Here is an 18,616-nt window from a genome sequence, read left to right as displayed (position 1 = left end):
ACAGTTGCTCACAGTTTTCAGTCTTTCAAGCACACACACAAACACAGAGAGAATATATTTTTCTGTTTGGAAATTGACAGAAGTCATAGATAAAGGGGCTGCTTCTGGATCAAGGTGAAATGAAGATATTATTTAATCTAGCTTCCTTGCTTCTACCTGGAAGGTCGATGCAGAACAGGAGGGTGAGCTTTTGTGTTACAACAACTGGGGAGGAGGAAGCTAAATTAAATCTTTAGACCCCCTGGAGAGTCTTTGCATGTTGCAGCAATAAATCAATGAAACTGGAAATTGTAACAAGCTATTGCTGTACAGGTTGAACTAGAGATTTGTACACTGACCTTTCCTCTTGCCCAGAAAAACTGGAGAATTTGCCCTCTAATCTCCCACTTGAGATGACTCATGAAAACTGGAAACTAAGGGCCAGGCAGGCTCTGGAAACTGCTAACCCTACCTGTGGGTATAGCCCTGGAATATGTTTTCAGCACTGTCTGATAAAGTACAAATGAAAACAGGGACAGTCTTAACATCATACCAAGGTTGCTTCCTCGAAATACAGAATGAATGACAATAAGCCCTCCATATTAATGGATTTTTTTTATCCATGGATTCAAGCATCCGTGGCTTGAAAATATTTTTAGCATATATAAATTCCAAAAAGCAAATCATGATTTTGCTATTTTATATAAGGGACACCGCTTTTACAGTGCCATTGTATTTAACGGGGCTTGAGCTTCCACTGATTTTTGGGATCTGTGGGGGGGGGGGGAGGTCCTGGAACCAAACCCCAGAGGATACTAAGGGCCTACTTTAGAGGAGATTGAGCTGGATGACCTCGATGTCACTTCCACTCATTAGCAGTAAGGGCGGAGTCTGGGCATTTGAAAGGCTGCTTAAATCAAGGGATGGCAAAATGGGCCAATCTGAGGTCAATTTACCTTCCTCCATCACTTGATACATGTGGAGTGTGTACTTTATTCTTAAGGAGAAAGGTGCTTCAGGAGGGTTTTGTGAAGATTCCTTTAAAACAAGTCACATACTCACTGTGTGTCTTGTTTTAAAATAGAAATATGAGTCAGGGGGTATGTGGGTTTGCGTACAGAGAAGGGTAAGTAAGATTGTGAAAGATCTGGAAACAAAGCCCCATGAGGAATGGCTCAGGTAGCTGGGTATGTTTAGCCTGGAGACTGAGTGGTAATACTATAGCCATCTTTAAATATTTGAAGAGATACCATGTAGAAAATGGAGCAAGCTTGTTTTCTGCTGCTCCAGTGACCAGAGCATGTAGCAAGACAGATTCAAATTACAAAAAAAGAGATTCTACCAAAACATTAGGAATAACATGTTGATGGTGAGAGCTGTTTGATGGTGGAATAGACTGCCTTGGAAGGTGGGTGACTTCCTTTCTCTTGGAGATCTTTAAACAGAGGTTGGATGGCTGTCTCTCAGGAGTGCTTTAGCAGTGCATCTCTGCATAACAGGGGGTTGGACTATATAGCCCTTGACATCCCTTTCCAACTCTGTGATTCTATATCATCACTACTGTACCTCTGAGCTTGTAAGATATTACAAAAACAAATAGGAGGTGACTCACATGTTGCCCTCCCCTGGCTTCTGTAGTCAAAATTGTCCAATTAGTCTGGTTTTGCCAAATAAAAAATGGCTGAGTACCCCCCTCCCCACTTTTAGTTAAAGAGATTTCTGTGTATTGTTGGATTCTTCTGGAAGGAAAGAACCTTTGAGGAATCCAGGCTTAGCTTCCATTCTCCCCACAGGAGATGATACCAGCAAATGTTTTATGAAGAAGTCACAAGTTTAGTTCTTTGGGTAGGTAGGGTGAGACCCACAGTTCATCAATACTACAAAATTAACAGGAGATTGATTCCATTTTGACTGCCATGTCTCAGTCCCATGGAATGCTGGGATTTTTAATGGGGTGAGGTACTTAAATTCTCTGCTAGAGAGCTCTAGCGCTGTAGGTCAGGGGTGTGGAATTGAGTTCTCCAGCAAGGAATCTTGAGTACCTCAGCAAACTACAAATCCCAGCATTCTGTTGGATAGAGCCAGGGTAGTTGAAGTAGAATCCAACTTCTGCAACTATTGTACAAAGATACTTTGAGGCAACATCAGGTGGGAAGTTGGAGAACTTCATTGAAGCTCTGTGGGCATCTTTTGGGTACAGGTGTCCCTTGGAGACCTTGCAGAGAAAGAGGTTTTTTGTACAATTGACCTGAATCCCCAAATCTTTCAGGTGTGTGTTGATGGAGCAGAGTAGAGTCCAGATAGGACAGTCTTCCGTTTCTATTTGTAACCCTCCTATGGTTTCCCAATGTTTCTTTCAACTTAAATATATTGAGAGAAAGCTGGAAGAACTTGAGTCCCCATTAGCCTTTTTTAATATGTAAAATAATAGGCTGTGTATTTAGGGATGCCATATCCCGGTGGCCCCCGGGACAAATCCGCTTTTGGGGGGCCCCTCCTGGTCCCGGTCCGGTTTGGCCCCCAGCCCCCGGTTCGGGGCCCGCACGACGCCAACCCACCTTCTCCCGCCTCCCCATGCGGCCGCGCCACACACATCCTCCTCCTCCTCTGTTCCAGGCCACACGGCCATGTGGAGGAAGCAAAGGAGGAGGCGGTGTGCCTCCTGTGTGTGGCCGCGTGGCCTGGAACGGAGGAGGAGGAGGAAGTGGGTGGTGCAGCTGTGCGGGGAGGCAGGGGCGGGGGGCGGGGAGGGGGGGCGGGAGCGCGCAGGAGGCACACCTCCTTCTGCACCTCCTCTGTGCGTCCACATCCCCCTCCCTGCCTTGCCCGCGCCCGCGCCCCCTCCTCCTCCTCCTCCGTTCCTACCAGGCCACCCAGCAAATGAAGGAGGGGGAGAAGGAGGAGGCGGAAAAGGAGGAGGAGGAGGAGGAGGAGTAAGAAGAAGGAGAAGAAGAGGAGGAGGAGGAGGTGGTGAGTGAGTGGCCAGAGGCCTCAAAGTGGCTTTTTGTTTTTTGGGGGGGTCTTTTAATGCTAACAAGTCTCCCTTATTTTGACAATGATAGTGTGATGGTGATGATATGAGTCAGCTTCAGAGACATGCAGGCACTGTTTCTGAAGCCGAGGGAGTGTCACCTTCCAAAGTGCATTTTCTGTATGTTTTTGGTTCTTTAATGGTGATACTGATATCAGCAAGCCTCTGAGGCACGACCAATGTAAGTTGCTCTCATTTTTACAAACTCATGCGCAGTGAAAAAAAACCAAAGTCCCTTGACCAAGTACACACTCCTGAGAAGTACAGTTGAATCCGAGGGCAAACCCACTTCTTGTTAAACCACCTTGACATATTCAATATGCATAGCATGTTCAGTGTGAAACCCAAAGAGTTTGGTTATCGAATAAGCCTTTGAAATATGCAAGAGGCCATGTTAAGTAAAGCCATGTTCAATGCCCAAATGTGCTGTTTGGAATGGGGGGAGGGGGGGTGGCCAGAAAGGGAAAGTACATTTCTGTCATCTGTCTAGGAATAATGCCCAAATGTCCTCCATTTTGATCATGCCTAAGAAACATGAATTTATATTAACATTTTTTTAAAACCATCAATTTTTTTTGTGTGTCCTCCATTAAAAAAAAAAGTGCCCTCCATTTGAAAATTTTGTCCTACATTTGTCTAGGTTTGGAGGTCCAGACTTATGGCAACCCTATGTGTATTGCCCTCCCCTTAACTACCCCATCCACCTAATATCAGAGCTAGATAAGCACAGCTGCTTGCATAACCCATTCTCATCTATCTTTTGTTTACTCAGTAGCAAGTCCTGATGAATTCTGTGGGATTTAAAGACAACAAGTCTTTAAATGGTGCTTGGGATGGCAGCCTGCAACAGCTGGTCCTTCTGGACAGCATGTACTTCTGATTCTGCTCTGTGGGCCAAAACACACACCACACAAACATACTTGCATCCAAAACCCAATATCTCCATCTTTGAGGAAAAATATCTCCTTTAGGGAAGAGCAGCTTTGGGGAGGGTAAGCTTCCACCAGCAGCTGCACTTCTCTGTTGCAGTTCCAGGCTTCCTTTAGGTGACTTCCCCCACCTATATTCCAGGTGTACCTTTACCCTTAAAAATAACTGTCTCTAGCCATTATTGAAAAACTATCTCATAATACTTTACTGGGTAAAAGGAAAGTTCATTCAGATGCATCTTACTGCATCAATAGCATATTCAATATGCTAATGATGAGCCAGTATGGTGTAATGATTTGAGAGTTGGGCTCTAGAGACCAAGGTTTGACTCCCCACTCAAACATTAAAACTCATTGGGCAAGTCACACTCTCTCAGCCTCAAAGAGATGGCAATCGCAACCCTCCTCTGAAGAAACTTACCAAGAAAGCCCTATGATCAGTTTGCCTTAGGGTTGCCATAAATAAAGAATGACTTGGGGGAACACAACAATAACAACAACAACAACAAAAATGAAAACACAGACATTAGAGTTCCAGATAAATATAGAGTAGAATAGTGGGAAATGTGTGCAGTTGAGGGGGAAGGATATTTGGATAAGCACTCTGTTGTTATAATGCTACACTTGATATGAAAGTGGGGGGACTGAGAACCAGAACCAATTTAACACCATTCATTCTTTCTCATCTCTGTTATTGTATTAATCACTGGTGTGGAGGGGCAAAAGGGAAAGAGGTTAATGTTATTTTCGTTTGATGCAGTTATAAAAATTAATTTGAAAAAAAATTCTTTAAAAAAACACCTGTCTCAAAGTCCCAAGGGGAGAAATCATAGAAAAGTTTTCACTTGCAGATGGAAGGAGAGCAATGAGGGAGCCATTCTAGTTTCCTCAGGGAGGGTGATCCAAAGCCTGGGAGCAGCCTGCAATGAACCCAAAACTTGAACTGAATGGGAAGGGCTGAGCAACCTCTCCCTTGTTGCTTTTCTGCTGAAATTCTGTCTCCCTCCCCCTTGTGCTACGAATAGAGCAAGGCGTCTATAGGTATGAAGTCTTGGTTGATGATAACATATTACTAAAAGGTAAAGGAAGTCCCTTGACATGAATGTCTAGTTGTAACTGACTGTTAGGGAGTGACACTCATCTCTGTTACTAAGCCAAAGAGCCAGCATTGTGCAAGGACTACTCTGGTGGTCATGTGGCCAGCATGACTGCACTGAACGGTGTTATCTTCCCACTAAAGTGGTACCTATTTATCTACTTTCATCTGCATGCATTCAAACTGCTAGGTTGACAGAAGCTGGGACTAGTGACAGACCTTTGTAGACAAGCACCTAGAACTCTTCTATTTACTATGTTTGTGTTCTCTTGGTCACCAAGAGCCCTGGTGGTGCAGCAGTTACATGCCAGTACTGCAGCCACAATGTTGTGAGTTCGATCCCAGGGCTCCAAAGTTGACTCAGCCTTCCATCTTTTTGTGGGTTGGTAAAATTAGTACCCAGCTTGTTGGAGATGGTTGGCTAACAAATTGTAAACTGCTTAGGGAGTGCTGAGTTCACTATGAAGCAGTAGAGAAATGTAAATGCTATTACTATTTTGCTTGCCCCTTTTTTTGGATGCCTAAACTGTGTTTCTACAAGCTGAAGTTTTACATTAGTGTGATGTTAGAACTTGAAGGAATGAAGGAAAATTTTATGGGGGGAGGGCAGAAATTATATTTTGTGGGAGGCAACACCATCATTTTGCCCCTCTCCTTGTAGTCACACTCAGCAGAACTGTGAGGCATTAATCAGTGAGTTGCAGGCCTAAGTTTACTTTCTCTGAGAAATGGAGCTGTTTCCTTAAAGTGTGTGGTCTCAGCATCTGTTACATCCAATACCTTCTTGACAAGTAATTCAAAGGCTGGTACTGGGCATGGCCAACCCTACTATTAGAAAGAGTGAGGTGACTCCTTTAGGCAGTGGGTTTGCAGTGTCATTAACAAGAAGCAAATTGTCATGGAGATGGAGAGAGGTGGTAGTAGGATTTTCTGCCTCCAGCAGCAATGGGTTCAAACTACAAGAATAGAGATTACACCTAACATTAGGAAGAATTTCCTGACTGTAAGAGCTGTTCGATAATGGAACATACTCCCTTGGAATGTGGTGGAGTCTCCTTTGGAGGTTTTGAAACAGAGACTGGATGGCCATTTGTCAGGAGTGCTTTGATTCTGTGTTCCTGCATGGCAGGGAGTTGGACTGGATGGCCCTTGTGGTCTCTTCCAGCTCTATGATTCTAGGAGCTCACCCCATCATGCAGCACTTGAGCCTCAAACTGCCAGTCTTCCAGTTGTCACAACTGGTATCTTAACCACTAAGCAACTTTATCCCATAACATACTGCTAATAAGCAATAAAATTAAAGGGGGGCGATGAATCATGCAAGTGTTTTCAGTTTAGAGCACAATTTTAAGCATTATAACACTTTTAAAGAAACTGAGCACTGCCAAATACATGCATGATTTGTCAAAATGTATTTGATTTCTCATAGCAGATTTGAATAGAAATAAGAAGAAGATTAGAAATGGAAAGGGCAGCTATGAAAGAACTAGAAAACATCCTGAAGAATAAAGCCATACAACTGAGCACTAAAGTCAGAATCGTCCAGGGCATCATATTCCTCGTTACCATGTTTGGATGTGAGAGACAGTGAAGGAAGCAGACAGAAAGTAAATCAACTCATTCAATATGTTATGCTGGAGAAGAGTACACAGGATACTGTGGACAGCTAGGAAGACAAACAAATGGGTCCTTGAACAGACCAGACCAGAGCTCTCCTTGGAAACCAAGATGATCAAGTTTAGAATATTATACTTTGGCCACATAATGCATGCATCACTAGAAAAAACAGCAATGCTAGGAAAGGTAAAGGGTAGAAGAAGGAGGGGAAGACCACAGACTAAATGGATGGACTCAGTCGGGGGGGGGGGTTATGGGCATGGGCATGGGCTTGCAGGACCCAAGCAGAGCAGTGGAAGATAGGGATACTTGGAGACATCTTATCCACAGGGTTGCCATGAGTTGAAATCAACGCGAGAACAGCTAACAACAACAATGACCTATAAAGCCTTATATGGCTTGAGTCCAAGCTCTTTGAAGGACTGCATCTTTATATACAAGTCACTTAGATCTTCAGCAGAGACTCTTCTGTCTGTCACACCACCTTCTCAAGCTTGTTTGGTGGGAACAAGAAAGAGGGCCTTCTCTTTGGCTGCTCCCAGACTTTGGAACTCCCTGCCTAGGGACACTTAGGTGGCTCCCTCCTTGCTCTTCTTTTACCTGTAAATAAAACATCCTTATTCTGTCAGGTTTTTAAATAATATACATTTTTATTAAGTTTTTTAACATACACAGTCCACATACATTCCACTACATATAAGAAACCACTACCTCCAAACAACACAAAAACTAATCTAAAGACTAAATCTAAAAAAAGACTTCTGAAGATTCCTACTTGCTGATTCATAAATCTACTATCTTTTCCGTATATCCTCTTTTACTGATGTTTATAAATAAATGCATACCCTTCATCTATATATGGTTTGTTGGATGTGTTTGTAATATTAATATCATTTCTATAATATAATATCAAATAATACATGCTTCCGTTTCAGAATCTTTATAGCTATACAAGATCGATATACCTTGAATTATATTACAAATTATTGCAGCTTCATTTATCCAGTTTTGTTCTATTTCTCAGTTTTTTTCTGTAAGATCTATCACCAACTCATTACCTCACTTCTTCTTTATGTAGTCTAATATATTTTCCCATTCAACCAATTTGGGGTTTTTTGCTTCTCTATTCAATTTTTTTGACAGAATATCTATTTCCAACATATCTATTAATTTGATAATCCATTTATCTATATGCACTTCCTTCTTAATTTTCCAGTATCTTGCATATACCAGTCTGGCTGATGTCAACATATAGAATATAATATTTCCATATTTTTCCTCCAATTTTGGCTCTATCATATTTAAGAGTAAGGTTTCTGGTTTAAATTCCAGTTTCGTACCTAATATTTCATTTGTCCTATCACATATTTCCCTCCAGAATTTTTGAGCATACATGCATGTTTTTAAAAACTGACCGTAATGGGCTTTTAATGGTGTGCTGTGCTGTTTTGCTGGAGATTTCAAAATAAAGATGAAAGACAGTGAGACAGAAGCAGCTTCTGGCTTACCTTTCCATACACCTACGAAGAACTTCCGTTCTATTGCTGAGGGAGATGATGATAACGTGGCTTTTGTCAGGCTGGAAAAAACTGTTTGGCAAAAGCCACACATTTACCACTGGTTCCCTCTGGAGGGAGAATGAAAGTACTATAACACTGTGCAGGAAGGTAATTCAGAAGCCAATTCTATCTCGCTGGCTTTCATCTTTCTTTTGAAATGCAATAAGACTCTTGATTTGTAATATAGTCTTTTTATGAATGTAACAGTTTTAATTTTGTTGTTGCTGTTGTTTCTTGTTAACTGCCCTTGAGTCAACCTTGACTCCAGGTGACCCTGTGAAAGAGACATCTCTAAGACCCGTTGTCCTCTACCCCTCTGCTCAGGTCCTGCAGATGGCCTATCTGATTGAGTCTGACCATCTGGCTGAGTCTGACCATCTGACTTTACCTCTCTTTCTACTATCCTCCACTTTTTCCAGGATCATTGCCTTTTCCAATGAGTCATTTGCTGTCTCATTATATGGCCAAAGTATGAAAGCCTCAGTTTAGTCATCCTGGTTTTCAGGAGAGCTCAGGCTTGATCTGATCTGGGTCCCATACATTTGTCATTTTGTCTGTCCATGGAATCTTTAACACTTTCCCACCACATCATCTCAAATGAGTTGACTTTCTTCACTGTTCAGCTCTCAAATTCATACATGGCAACCGGGTTTGAACAATCCTAATTGTAGTATTCAGTGTTACATCTTTGCACTTTAGATCTTGTCTAGTTCTTTCATAGCTAGCCTTCCCAATCCTAGTCTCCTTCTGATTCTTGACTGTAGTCTCCATTCTGATCAATGTTAGATCCAAGATATGGGAACTCTTTGACTGTTTCTAGTTTGTCATCATCTTTGATGAACTCATTTAGTCCTTTTGTGGTCATTATTTTTGTTTTCTTAATATTCAGCATTAAACTTATCTGAACACTTTTTTCTTTGACTTTCTTTAGTATGTGTTCCAGATCTATGTTGTTTTCTGCTGGTAGTATGATGTCATTGGCATATCTTAGATTGTTAATGTTCTTTCCTCTGATCTTTACTCCTCCTGCTACTGAATCTAAGCCTGCTTGCGTATGATATTTTCTGAATACAGGTTGAATAAATAGGGTGATAAAATGCAGCCTTCTTTGTTTCTTAAATAACTTTTATATTTATATAAAATATAAATACTATGCTTTGTATAAATACAAAGACAAATACTGTTGTCTTTGTATAGTTTCTATTATTTTTAATCTGTACTATTTTTAATAAGTTTTAAGTTGTTTGTGTCCCAGTATTGGGGAAATAGCTGGGAATAATAAGAATAAGAATAATAACAAGAATAATAGCAAAACCTGCACAAAATTATGGTGATAACAAGCAGAATGCAAATAAATGTTAGCAGAATTCCTTGTTCTTCCCATTGCTGCCCCTTTCTGCATTCTGTTCTGTCCACCTGAGTGTGGGATGTAGTGTGGAAAGACATTTTTAGGGAAGGGTTGTGTGTTTAAATGAACACCCATTCCTGACTTTTGACAGCTGGTGAAGACAAATGAACCCATACAATTTTAATCAGTGAACAGCATGATTGCCTTCTTCAAGTTATGTCAAATCAAAAATAAAAATGATCCCCAAATAGATTTTTTAAAAAAAATCTCATATCAGTTGTGCTTTTAAACCAATTTTTCTAAGTTTTGAAAAGGTTAAAAAGATTTTTCTTTTGATTAAGACATTTTCTGTCAATGGACAGGCTAATAATTGCTAGGATACTGATGTGTGTATGTGGAAGGGGGTGCTAAAAAGTTCTTGGCCCAACCAAGAAGAGAATAACAGAGCTATGAAACTTATGTGCTGTTCCACATATTCATCCCAAAGTATAATGCATTTGGAACATCATTACTCAAGTTTCTTTAACCCTTCAAAAAATTATGATGGCTGGTCACTGAAATACTACTCCTCTTCTGCTATCACCTCCGAATTATTTGAAAATGTCCTTCCTTTCTAGCTCTTTTTAAAGTGTGGAAACAGGAAATAGTCAGATGGAGTAAATGCTGGTGGGTAGGGTGGATGGCTTGTGTACTCAAGCCCCAAATTCTTCAAAAACATCCATCGTCTTGCCAGTCCTGTGAGCAGGTACTTTCTCCTGCAAAGAGGACAACTTTCTGCAGCTTCCCTCACCATTTTTCCTTTATTGTCTCTTTTAATGGGCACAAAAAGTTAGAGTAGTATTCTGAATGAACTGTTTGGTCCTTCTGAAGATATAGTCAGTCACCAAAATACCTTCCTTATCCCCCAAAACTGTGAGTACGACCTTTCCTGCTGACCTTTGAGTCTTGAATTTCTTCAGCCCTGGAGAACCCAGCTGCTACTATTGCAAGGAGTGTTTGTTCTCCCAATCATAGTTTCATGTTTCATCAACAGTAATGAGTCATTTCAAAAAATTATCGTGGATCATTCTACTGTAAATTCAGTGTGGAGGTATCCATCTGATTTTGTTTCTTGTCAGCATTCAGACATTTCAGCACCCACTTGGCTGACTGCTTCTGCATAGCCAATTGCTTATGAATTATAAACCCAAAGAGTTCCTGGGATATATATGTGTCAGTAATTGTTTTGAATGAGCAGAAAAATAAAACTTAAATAGATTGGCCAAGATTATTCATTTTTCATTATTACTGAGCAGGTATCTGTTGTTTTGGTATACTATCTCAGCATGCTGCGGAATTAACAGGAAAGGAAATGGGAAATTATAATTTTTAAATGGGAAATTATCCATTTTAAAGAAAAAATTCCCTACTCCCAGTGCATTTTTGGGTGTTTTTTTGTTTTTGTTTTTGTTTTTTGTTTTGCTTTTTGCATGAAGTAGCAGCAGTAGACAGGGTTTTGCTATAGAGAGTAACATGTCACTGAACCCCATGTCAATGGTTGTTGGTTTTTTTAATCAACTTTTAGAAACAGCAACTCAGGAAATGGTTGGATGTTGCCCATGTTAGAAGCAGGACTGTATGCACAAAATGTGTTTTTGGACACATGTGTTCTTGCTAGGAAGCTTTCTAGCACTTGTTGTTGTGTGCCTTCAAGTCATTTCTTACTTAGGGCAACCCTGAAGTGAACCTATCATGGGTTTTCTTGAACAAGATTTTTTCAGAGGAGGCTTGTTCCAGTTTCTTTCTCCTTCTCCCACTTTGTCCCTTTATATTCAGCTTACTTTATTTGCTGCAAACTGAGTGCAATGTCCAGAGATAGTTTGCACTCAGTTAACTCAGCAGGGGGACAGGACAGGTGGGGCAAACTCTTGTCCTTCCAAGTAGACACAGGCAAAAATAAACTGCTGCAACTTCTTTTGACTTCCTCCTTATTAATAACTTTTTTCATCCTTACCACACTCTACTGTTGCCTGACCATCCATACCACGGTTTCATCTATAAACCATTGGAAGGCATGCCACTGGTCCTTTTAACTTAGCAGGGCCTGCTTTGATTAGCAGTGCCCACTGCACAACATTTCAAAGCAAAGAGTGGTCTTTCCCAGACCCTTTCCTTGAGGTTCTTTAAACTGGACAGAGATTAAATCTACAATAATTTATTCTATACAAACATTACGGGTCTTTGGGTGCTATCAGAAGAACAATAAATTATGCAGATTTTGTCAATGTACACAGTATTTGCTTTATTTGCAAATTTCTGGGGACACATCCAGATTTCCTCTTATGTTGCATAAAATGTTGGTTACCTTGATGGAGAATGGGATGATGATGATTGATGATTTTGTTGTCGAATTCAAACAGCACATCACTCCTGGAGTAGATAAAGAAGAGCAGACAGACAGGATTGTACTGCAGTATTATATCTATATAAGCAATCTCTCTCTTTCTCTCCTCAGATGCCGTTTCTCCTAGCATTAAGCTTACTGGCAATACCACAGCCTGGGCATGGGGCCCTTCACTTGAACATTACAGAAGGTAAGACTTTTCTTTCACCTTCCTGCTTCTTCATGTCTGTCTTTTTCATCGGACATAGATGACTTTTGGCCCTCCAGATGTTATGACATATAGCTCCCACAATACTTGTCTATTACCAGTGCTAGCTGGGAATGATAGCTGCTGTAGCAAAATAACTTCTGGAGGACAAGTAACCTGCCTCCTACCTTGAGATCCACTTATCATGGAATATTCAATTTTCTGTGCTGAAGGTTTGTAGTTTCTAGTATAAAACAGTGCTAATTAAGACGCATTGAGGCCCTAAACCAGCAGTGGGCAATTCTGAAAGGCTTGGGGGCTTAATAACAATAACAATAAGTCATAGGAGGAGGAAGAGGAGTATTTGCCTTGCAAGAGTCCTTAGAGAACTGTACCCCCACCCTGCCTCAGTTTTTAAAATTTTGGCCAAATGCCCTCAAACATCATGTAGCAGGTATAGGGGCATTTTTGCCATACTTTTAGGCCCCTGACCCATTTTAGAGCCATGAGAGATTGTTTTTAGAACAGGAGGTGATCAGAGGTCACTTCCTGTTAACTTCTTGTAAGTACATCACCCCAAGTTAAAACCCCTTCCTCAGCAGCCAGTCAGTTTACAAAATCTTGCCATATTAAAAATATATTTTGTCTGCTATTTATGCAAATGAAATTTTACAGAATTTTGCTAGGAAAAGAAGTATTGTTCAGGGTTTTTTCAAAAATCCATATGGCAAAGGAGTTTATCCCATTGGCTTTGCTCCTGCGACAGATGCGGGATACAACTTTAAGAAGGCAATCTTACTGCATTTCCCTGTTGCTGGGAAGTATGAAGCCCATTTGCAGCCTGCTACTATCCTGGCTTTTGCCACATCTTTGCAAGAATGGGAAAATCCTGTTCTTGAAAAGATGCAGGAGGATCCCGGAGAAGCCTGGGTTGCAAATGGGCTGTGTACTCCCCAGTGTCAGGGAAATGGGATTAGATCTGCCTACTTAAAGTTACATCCCACGTCAGTCACAGAAGCAAAGCCAATGGGATAAACTCCTATTACTATAGGCTCATAAACTTTGGTCATTTCATAGTTTAAAGGTTTAAAATTTATTTTGGCAACAATAATCTATCCAGATGGACTACAATGGGCACCAGTAAAAGTCGCAGAAGGGATATTGGTGGTCTTGTAATAAGCAAAGCTCTGCAGCAGAAAATGCTCTTTTCCTTTGCTGTCATATAAGTAGGGCTTTGAAACATTGCTTTCTTATGCACTCTTGTTAGAGGGTGGACATTGTATGCAGAACATTTTGATTACAATTCCCAGAATCACCAGGCAGCACCCTTTCTCTGTTGCAGTCTCCTTCATTCTCCCAATTTTCTCCTTCATTGGGCTGTTGTCTTGGCAAACACACATCTGGGACTATCAGTGAGGGAAAAGCAAGAGGAGGGAGAGAAGGGTCATTGCTCAGTGGCAGGATGCATTTTGTATGCAGAAGATCCCTAGTTCAATCCCTGGCATCTCCAGGTAGAGTTATAAAGGAATCCTGATTGAAACCCTAGAGAACTACTTCCAGTCATTATCAAAAGTAATGAACCATTTGAATGAATAGTCTGACTCAGCATAAAGCACCTTTGTTACCCCCCAAAGTGGGGGAATGGGGGTCCTCACAAGCTGTGTCAGCATCTCTTTAAACAGTGGTGAATTATTTTGAGATTTGCAAGAAGTTGTGTAACCTAAGGGACTGTTTTCACCTATGTATTCTAGTAATAACTGCAGGAGGATTCTAGATTTAATGAACCAAGGAAGTTTTATTTAGGGATATGCAAGAGAGCACAGAAACACATAGTAAAAATTTGGAAACACCATACAAGAATAACCAAAATAGAGGTGTGGAAATTGTATAGCAGAGTCTTAGGATTGTAGAGATGTGCTATTTATGAGTCCTGGAAAGGAATCCACGGAAAGCAGGGCTGGCTCAGACAGCGTTTGAGGATGATACAGGAAGAGGAAGCTTTGGATGACTGAACAGAGCTCTGATAAATGGCAGCTGTATGTACAGAGTGACCATGTGTGGGTTGGATATTTATATCTGTTTGGCACCCTCAAGGGGCACTTAATGTTCCCACATGAAGTACAAAGAGTTTGAATGTTTTCTTGTAGAACTAACGAAGGGACAATTCCAGTTGATGGTTTTAATTTTGGATTAACAAAACAGTGGTTGGATGTAGGAGAACCTCAAGATAGTTGGACAGGAATGGTGTCTGGGAATACACAGCAGGGAATAGGTAAGAAGTACAGTCTTAGTGCAACGGGACCTCCTTTGTTTCCAGTGCAAGAGGGTATGTGGAAAACCTGGAGGACAAAGTGATCAGCAAAGCTATTTAACCTTTATTTTGATATTACCTAGATCCTCCACATGTCTTTAGTCAATGTGCCTTTCCTATCCTAGAGTTCCAAAGGTAATTGTGACCTCTAAAAACATACCTGGCTCTAGACATGAAAATATGAAACCCTTTATACAATGTAGGGGGGTGTTGGGTATGCTTGAGGAGCCCTGGTGGCGCAGTGGTTAAATGCCTGTACTGCAGCCACTCACAAGTTGCGAGTTCAATACCAGCAAAAGGGCTCACTCTCAACTCAGGCTCACATCCTTCCAAGGTCGCTAAAATGAGTACCCAGATTGTTGGGAGCAATTAGCTTACGCTTTGTAAACCACTTAGGGAGTGCTTAAATGCACTGATAAGTGGCATAGAAATATACTTGCTATTGCTATTCCTCTGTCCAATTTTGGGGAAAAGGCCAGAAATGAATAAATTAGAAGATTTTCTCCCATGTTTGAGATGTGCTGGTGGAAGGAGGACATCTTAGCAGCTGCTGGGTCCAGTGGTGGAGATGGGCTTCACTCCTCTTTTCTTCCTCAGCATTTACATGGAGGAAGGACCTCGAGCATCTCTCTGCAATATCTCCCATTCAGTGATAGTGGTGGCTTCCATGTCAGCAGGTTTCGGTCAAAATTTTAAAGGTGGAAGCCAAGGAGTGCTGAACCCTATTGCCAAATATGGTCAGCACTCTAGACAGCTCCTTTAGGCTGAAACCTGGAGTAGATTTACCCATCTAACTGAAGCCACCAGATGCTGCTGTCATTTCAGACCATGCTCATCCTATACTGCGGTGTAGGTGCTGTGTGGATCCAGATTTGAGTTTTCAAATCCTAGCCTGATGTTGAACATCTAGTTCAGCCTTGATCTTCCTTTGTCTTTTCATTCAGCCCAGTCAAAACCAAAAAAAGGAGGGGGGAGCTTGCAGTTTGTTGACGTGCAGGTTGAAAGCAAGCTGATTTCTGTGTGGCAAAAAGCTTCCATGACACCTCTGATTTATTCTTCCCTCTCAGTCCAAAGCACCAGTCTGTTTGTTCTTTAATCATACTGAGAGATTGGATTTGATAAGGTCATATGTTTGCCTCAGATTCCACATGGTGGCAATTTAAGGTTTGGTTCAGGAGGCCAGATGGAGTCAAAAGCTTTTCAGAACTCAGTGGAGCGGGCAACAATAGCAGAAATCTGTGCTCCTTCTTTTCTTTTATTTTTTGCTGCCTTGGTGTGAATAAATGTCTTTAATGAATATGGAAAAAAAATTGGGGTTGGTGGTTTGCTGCATCTTTGTCTGGAAATGAAACTGACTTGAATGGCTGTTAATTACATGGCAATTGTCTTTGTCAAGGAGGCTGCTGAGCAGTTTCTCTTCATTACAGCTAACATAATTATCAAATCCTGGGGACAAACAACAGGGGACGGCTATCTCCATCATGTCCTATTTTCTAGCTTCCCAGGGGCATTTGACTGCCCACTGCTGGGAACAGCGTGCTGGGACTAGATGGGCCTGTAATCTGATCCAACGCAGCAGTCTTTCTGTTCTTAACATTCAGATAGTTGGAGACTGGATATCTTTATTTTGCAAAATTTCTAGGTCACCCCAACCCTGGGGCATTTAATAAGAACCAAACTATTTCCATTTTTTAAAAAAAAGCCAATCACTCTCAACAATGCCATGTATTTGAATAAGCAGGTTTCCACATATTGGTGCAGTGTTGAGAGTGTTGAACTAGAACTGGGGAGACCCAAGTTCAAATCTCCACTTGACCATGAAGTTCACTTGAGTAACCTTGGCCCAGTAACTATTGTTGGGAGAGACTAAAATATTAGCCTTACCATGTCACCCCAAGTAAGACATGGAGCTGGGATGAGCCCTGAATCTGGTTAGGAAGTAAGAAACACACACACATAGCATTGGCCAAGGCATTCCAGTCCTAGCTACTGAGGTTCCTAGTTCAACCAAGAGCTCAGAGTAGTCAAGATGGACAACTTTAGTCAGAAAACACCAAGCATTTATAGAACTGTTTAGCATAAGCAAGCATTTGTAAAGTAAAGGTAAGGCATGAAACCAACACTCTTCCCTTCTCGCACATCACCCTTCTGAGAACGGGGTCTGCTTAACTGTTACAGCATGTAGCATTGGCTTGTTTTGTTCTAATCTCAACCATGAAAGCTATCACCAGTCTTTTAGTTAGCAAACTCTGAGTCAAAACTTACAGCAGTATTTGAAATATCAGTAACTTAGCAATGACTAACAAATATAAGAGCAAACAGTTCTGTGTCCCTTAGGAAACTAGCTGCAATAAAATGAAGCCTGCTTAAAATGTAGAATAAAAGACCCTAAAGACATATTTCATGCTAACACTATCTTTCAGACTATCATACCTCAAGGAGTTGTTGTGCAGACAATAATGGAGAGAATGACAACATACACCAGCTTGAACACCTTACAGGAAAGGTGGGATATTACTGATAAAGATGAGGATGAGGATGATATTTGAGCCTAGTTGGCTGAGGAACAGAAGAAGAAGAATGCTGTATCATGTCCAACACATTAACCACCTGGGCCATGCATAGCTATCCCTCCCCCAGCTAGCACAACCCTGGGCTGTGGGATTTCAAGGGATGTAATCCAAAAAAGTCACTCATCCAAGTTCTGATCAACACTATTGCAAGTGTGTGTGCAGCCCTACTATGCATATGGAGACAGGTTAGAGCCAACAAAACACAGCCCTAAAGGAATTTAAATCAGTTAAAATGACCCCTGAGCCAGCTCAGGTTATCCCTCCATTCAAAGTCAGCTGAGATAAGCAGAATGCAAAGTAGCCATCCTGGAATCACTTTCCATCCAGATTTTGTAGTGTGTTTTCAGGAGAAAGAACTAAGGCAGTAAGTAGACTAAGGTCTACAAAAGTTCATGTTATCAGCTTCTTTCTTTCAGTGAGTTTCAAAGGTGCTACAAAATCCCTTTTGATGCTGATTTTTCCAGACTAACATAGCTAGGTCTTTGAATTCTACAGTCAAGAGTGATTGGGGAGGGAAAATCTCACAGCTGATCTCAAAGAAAATAAGTTCATAATAGGAATCAGATGACTTTCTAATCCCAGTTCCCTTCATGGCTGTTTTCTGCCCCCTTCCCAACTTCACATGTTGCTTGCCCGACCACTTTTGGTAAATGCTAAAAACCACAAAAGAGAAACAGCTGAACTAGGATATATTTTTTAAAATTCCAGTCTATTATCAGAGATATGAACAGAGATCATGGTTTCTCAGCATGCTACATTTACTTATATACAGGTCCCATTACAGTTACACATGTAATGAAAATAACCTCAGAAAATGTTCTTACTTGGGAACTGACTTCCAGGTAGCAGAATATATTGCCTTCACATCTCAAGAGTAGTGCTCGAAAGACCTGCATCATCATAAACAACTCTGTCACATTTTGCATCATTCTGGAAATCTGTATTGTATCCTGTCAATGCATCCACAAAATTTCATGCAATTGGTCTCTAAGACATGACATAGATCATAATTTTTTAAAATATTTATTTATTTATTTATAAAACACATGAACATATAACATACAACATATAACATATATGTATAAATTACAAAACAGAAAACATCAAAAATAAAACAAAACATACTGGCTTTCGGTTACATATTGGCTATATCACAGATCCTAAACCACATATTATATCAAGTATCTTATACTTCCTAGGTGGTCTTTAGCACTCTTATTTATTCATATACGTTTGTTTCCTCACTCTTTGTGCTGATTTCCCTTAGGGACCAATATAATGTAAAAAAGTCAGCAACCCACAGAGTCGATTTGTGTATCTATCATATATATATAGCTACATAAATAACATGGTTACATATACTTGTTACATATATTTACAACCTTTCTGACATTTCCATCTTAGTCACATATGCATTTTTTTCTATCTATATATTTTTCAACACATAGCCATTCCTTTTCCCTTTCATTTATTGCTTCTGTTTGACTATTTTTCAATCGAGCAGTTAAAATATCCATCTCCATTGCTTCAAACAGTTTATAAAGCCATTCATCTTTTGTAGGTATTGTAGATTTTTTCCAGTGGTTGGCATATATAATTCTTA

General features: G+C 40.7%; 1 protein-coding gene across 2 annotated transcripts in view; it reads left to right on the top strand.

Annotated features, from left to right (window-relative positions):
• The window catches only part of GABBR1 (gamma-aminobutyric acid type B receptor subunit 1), a 196,954-nt gene that overhangs the window by 92,833 nt on the left and 85,505 nt on the right, over positions 1-18,616 (top strand). For both annotated transcript variants that reach the window (XM_042452359.1, XM_042452358.1), the window contains one exon: positions 12,054-12,132. In XM_042452359.1, the coding sequence (XP_042308293.1) occupies positions 12,054-12,132 (79 nt within the window). The remainder of the gene's footprint in view (positions 1-12,053; positions 12,133-18,616) is intronic.

This window comes from Sceloporus undulatus, chromosome 2 (assembly GCF_019175285.1).
Source record: "Sceloporus undulatus isolate JIND9_A2432 ecotype Alabama chromosome 2, SceUnd_v1.1, whole genome shotgun sequence".
In the NCBI taxonomy this organism is placed as follows: Eukaryota; Metazoa; Chordata; class Lepidosauria; order Squamata; family Phrynosomatidae; genus Sceloporus; species Sceloporus undulatus.
This window is presented reverse-complemented; position numbering and strand designations above follow the sequence as displayed.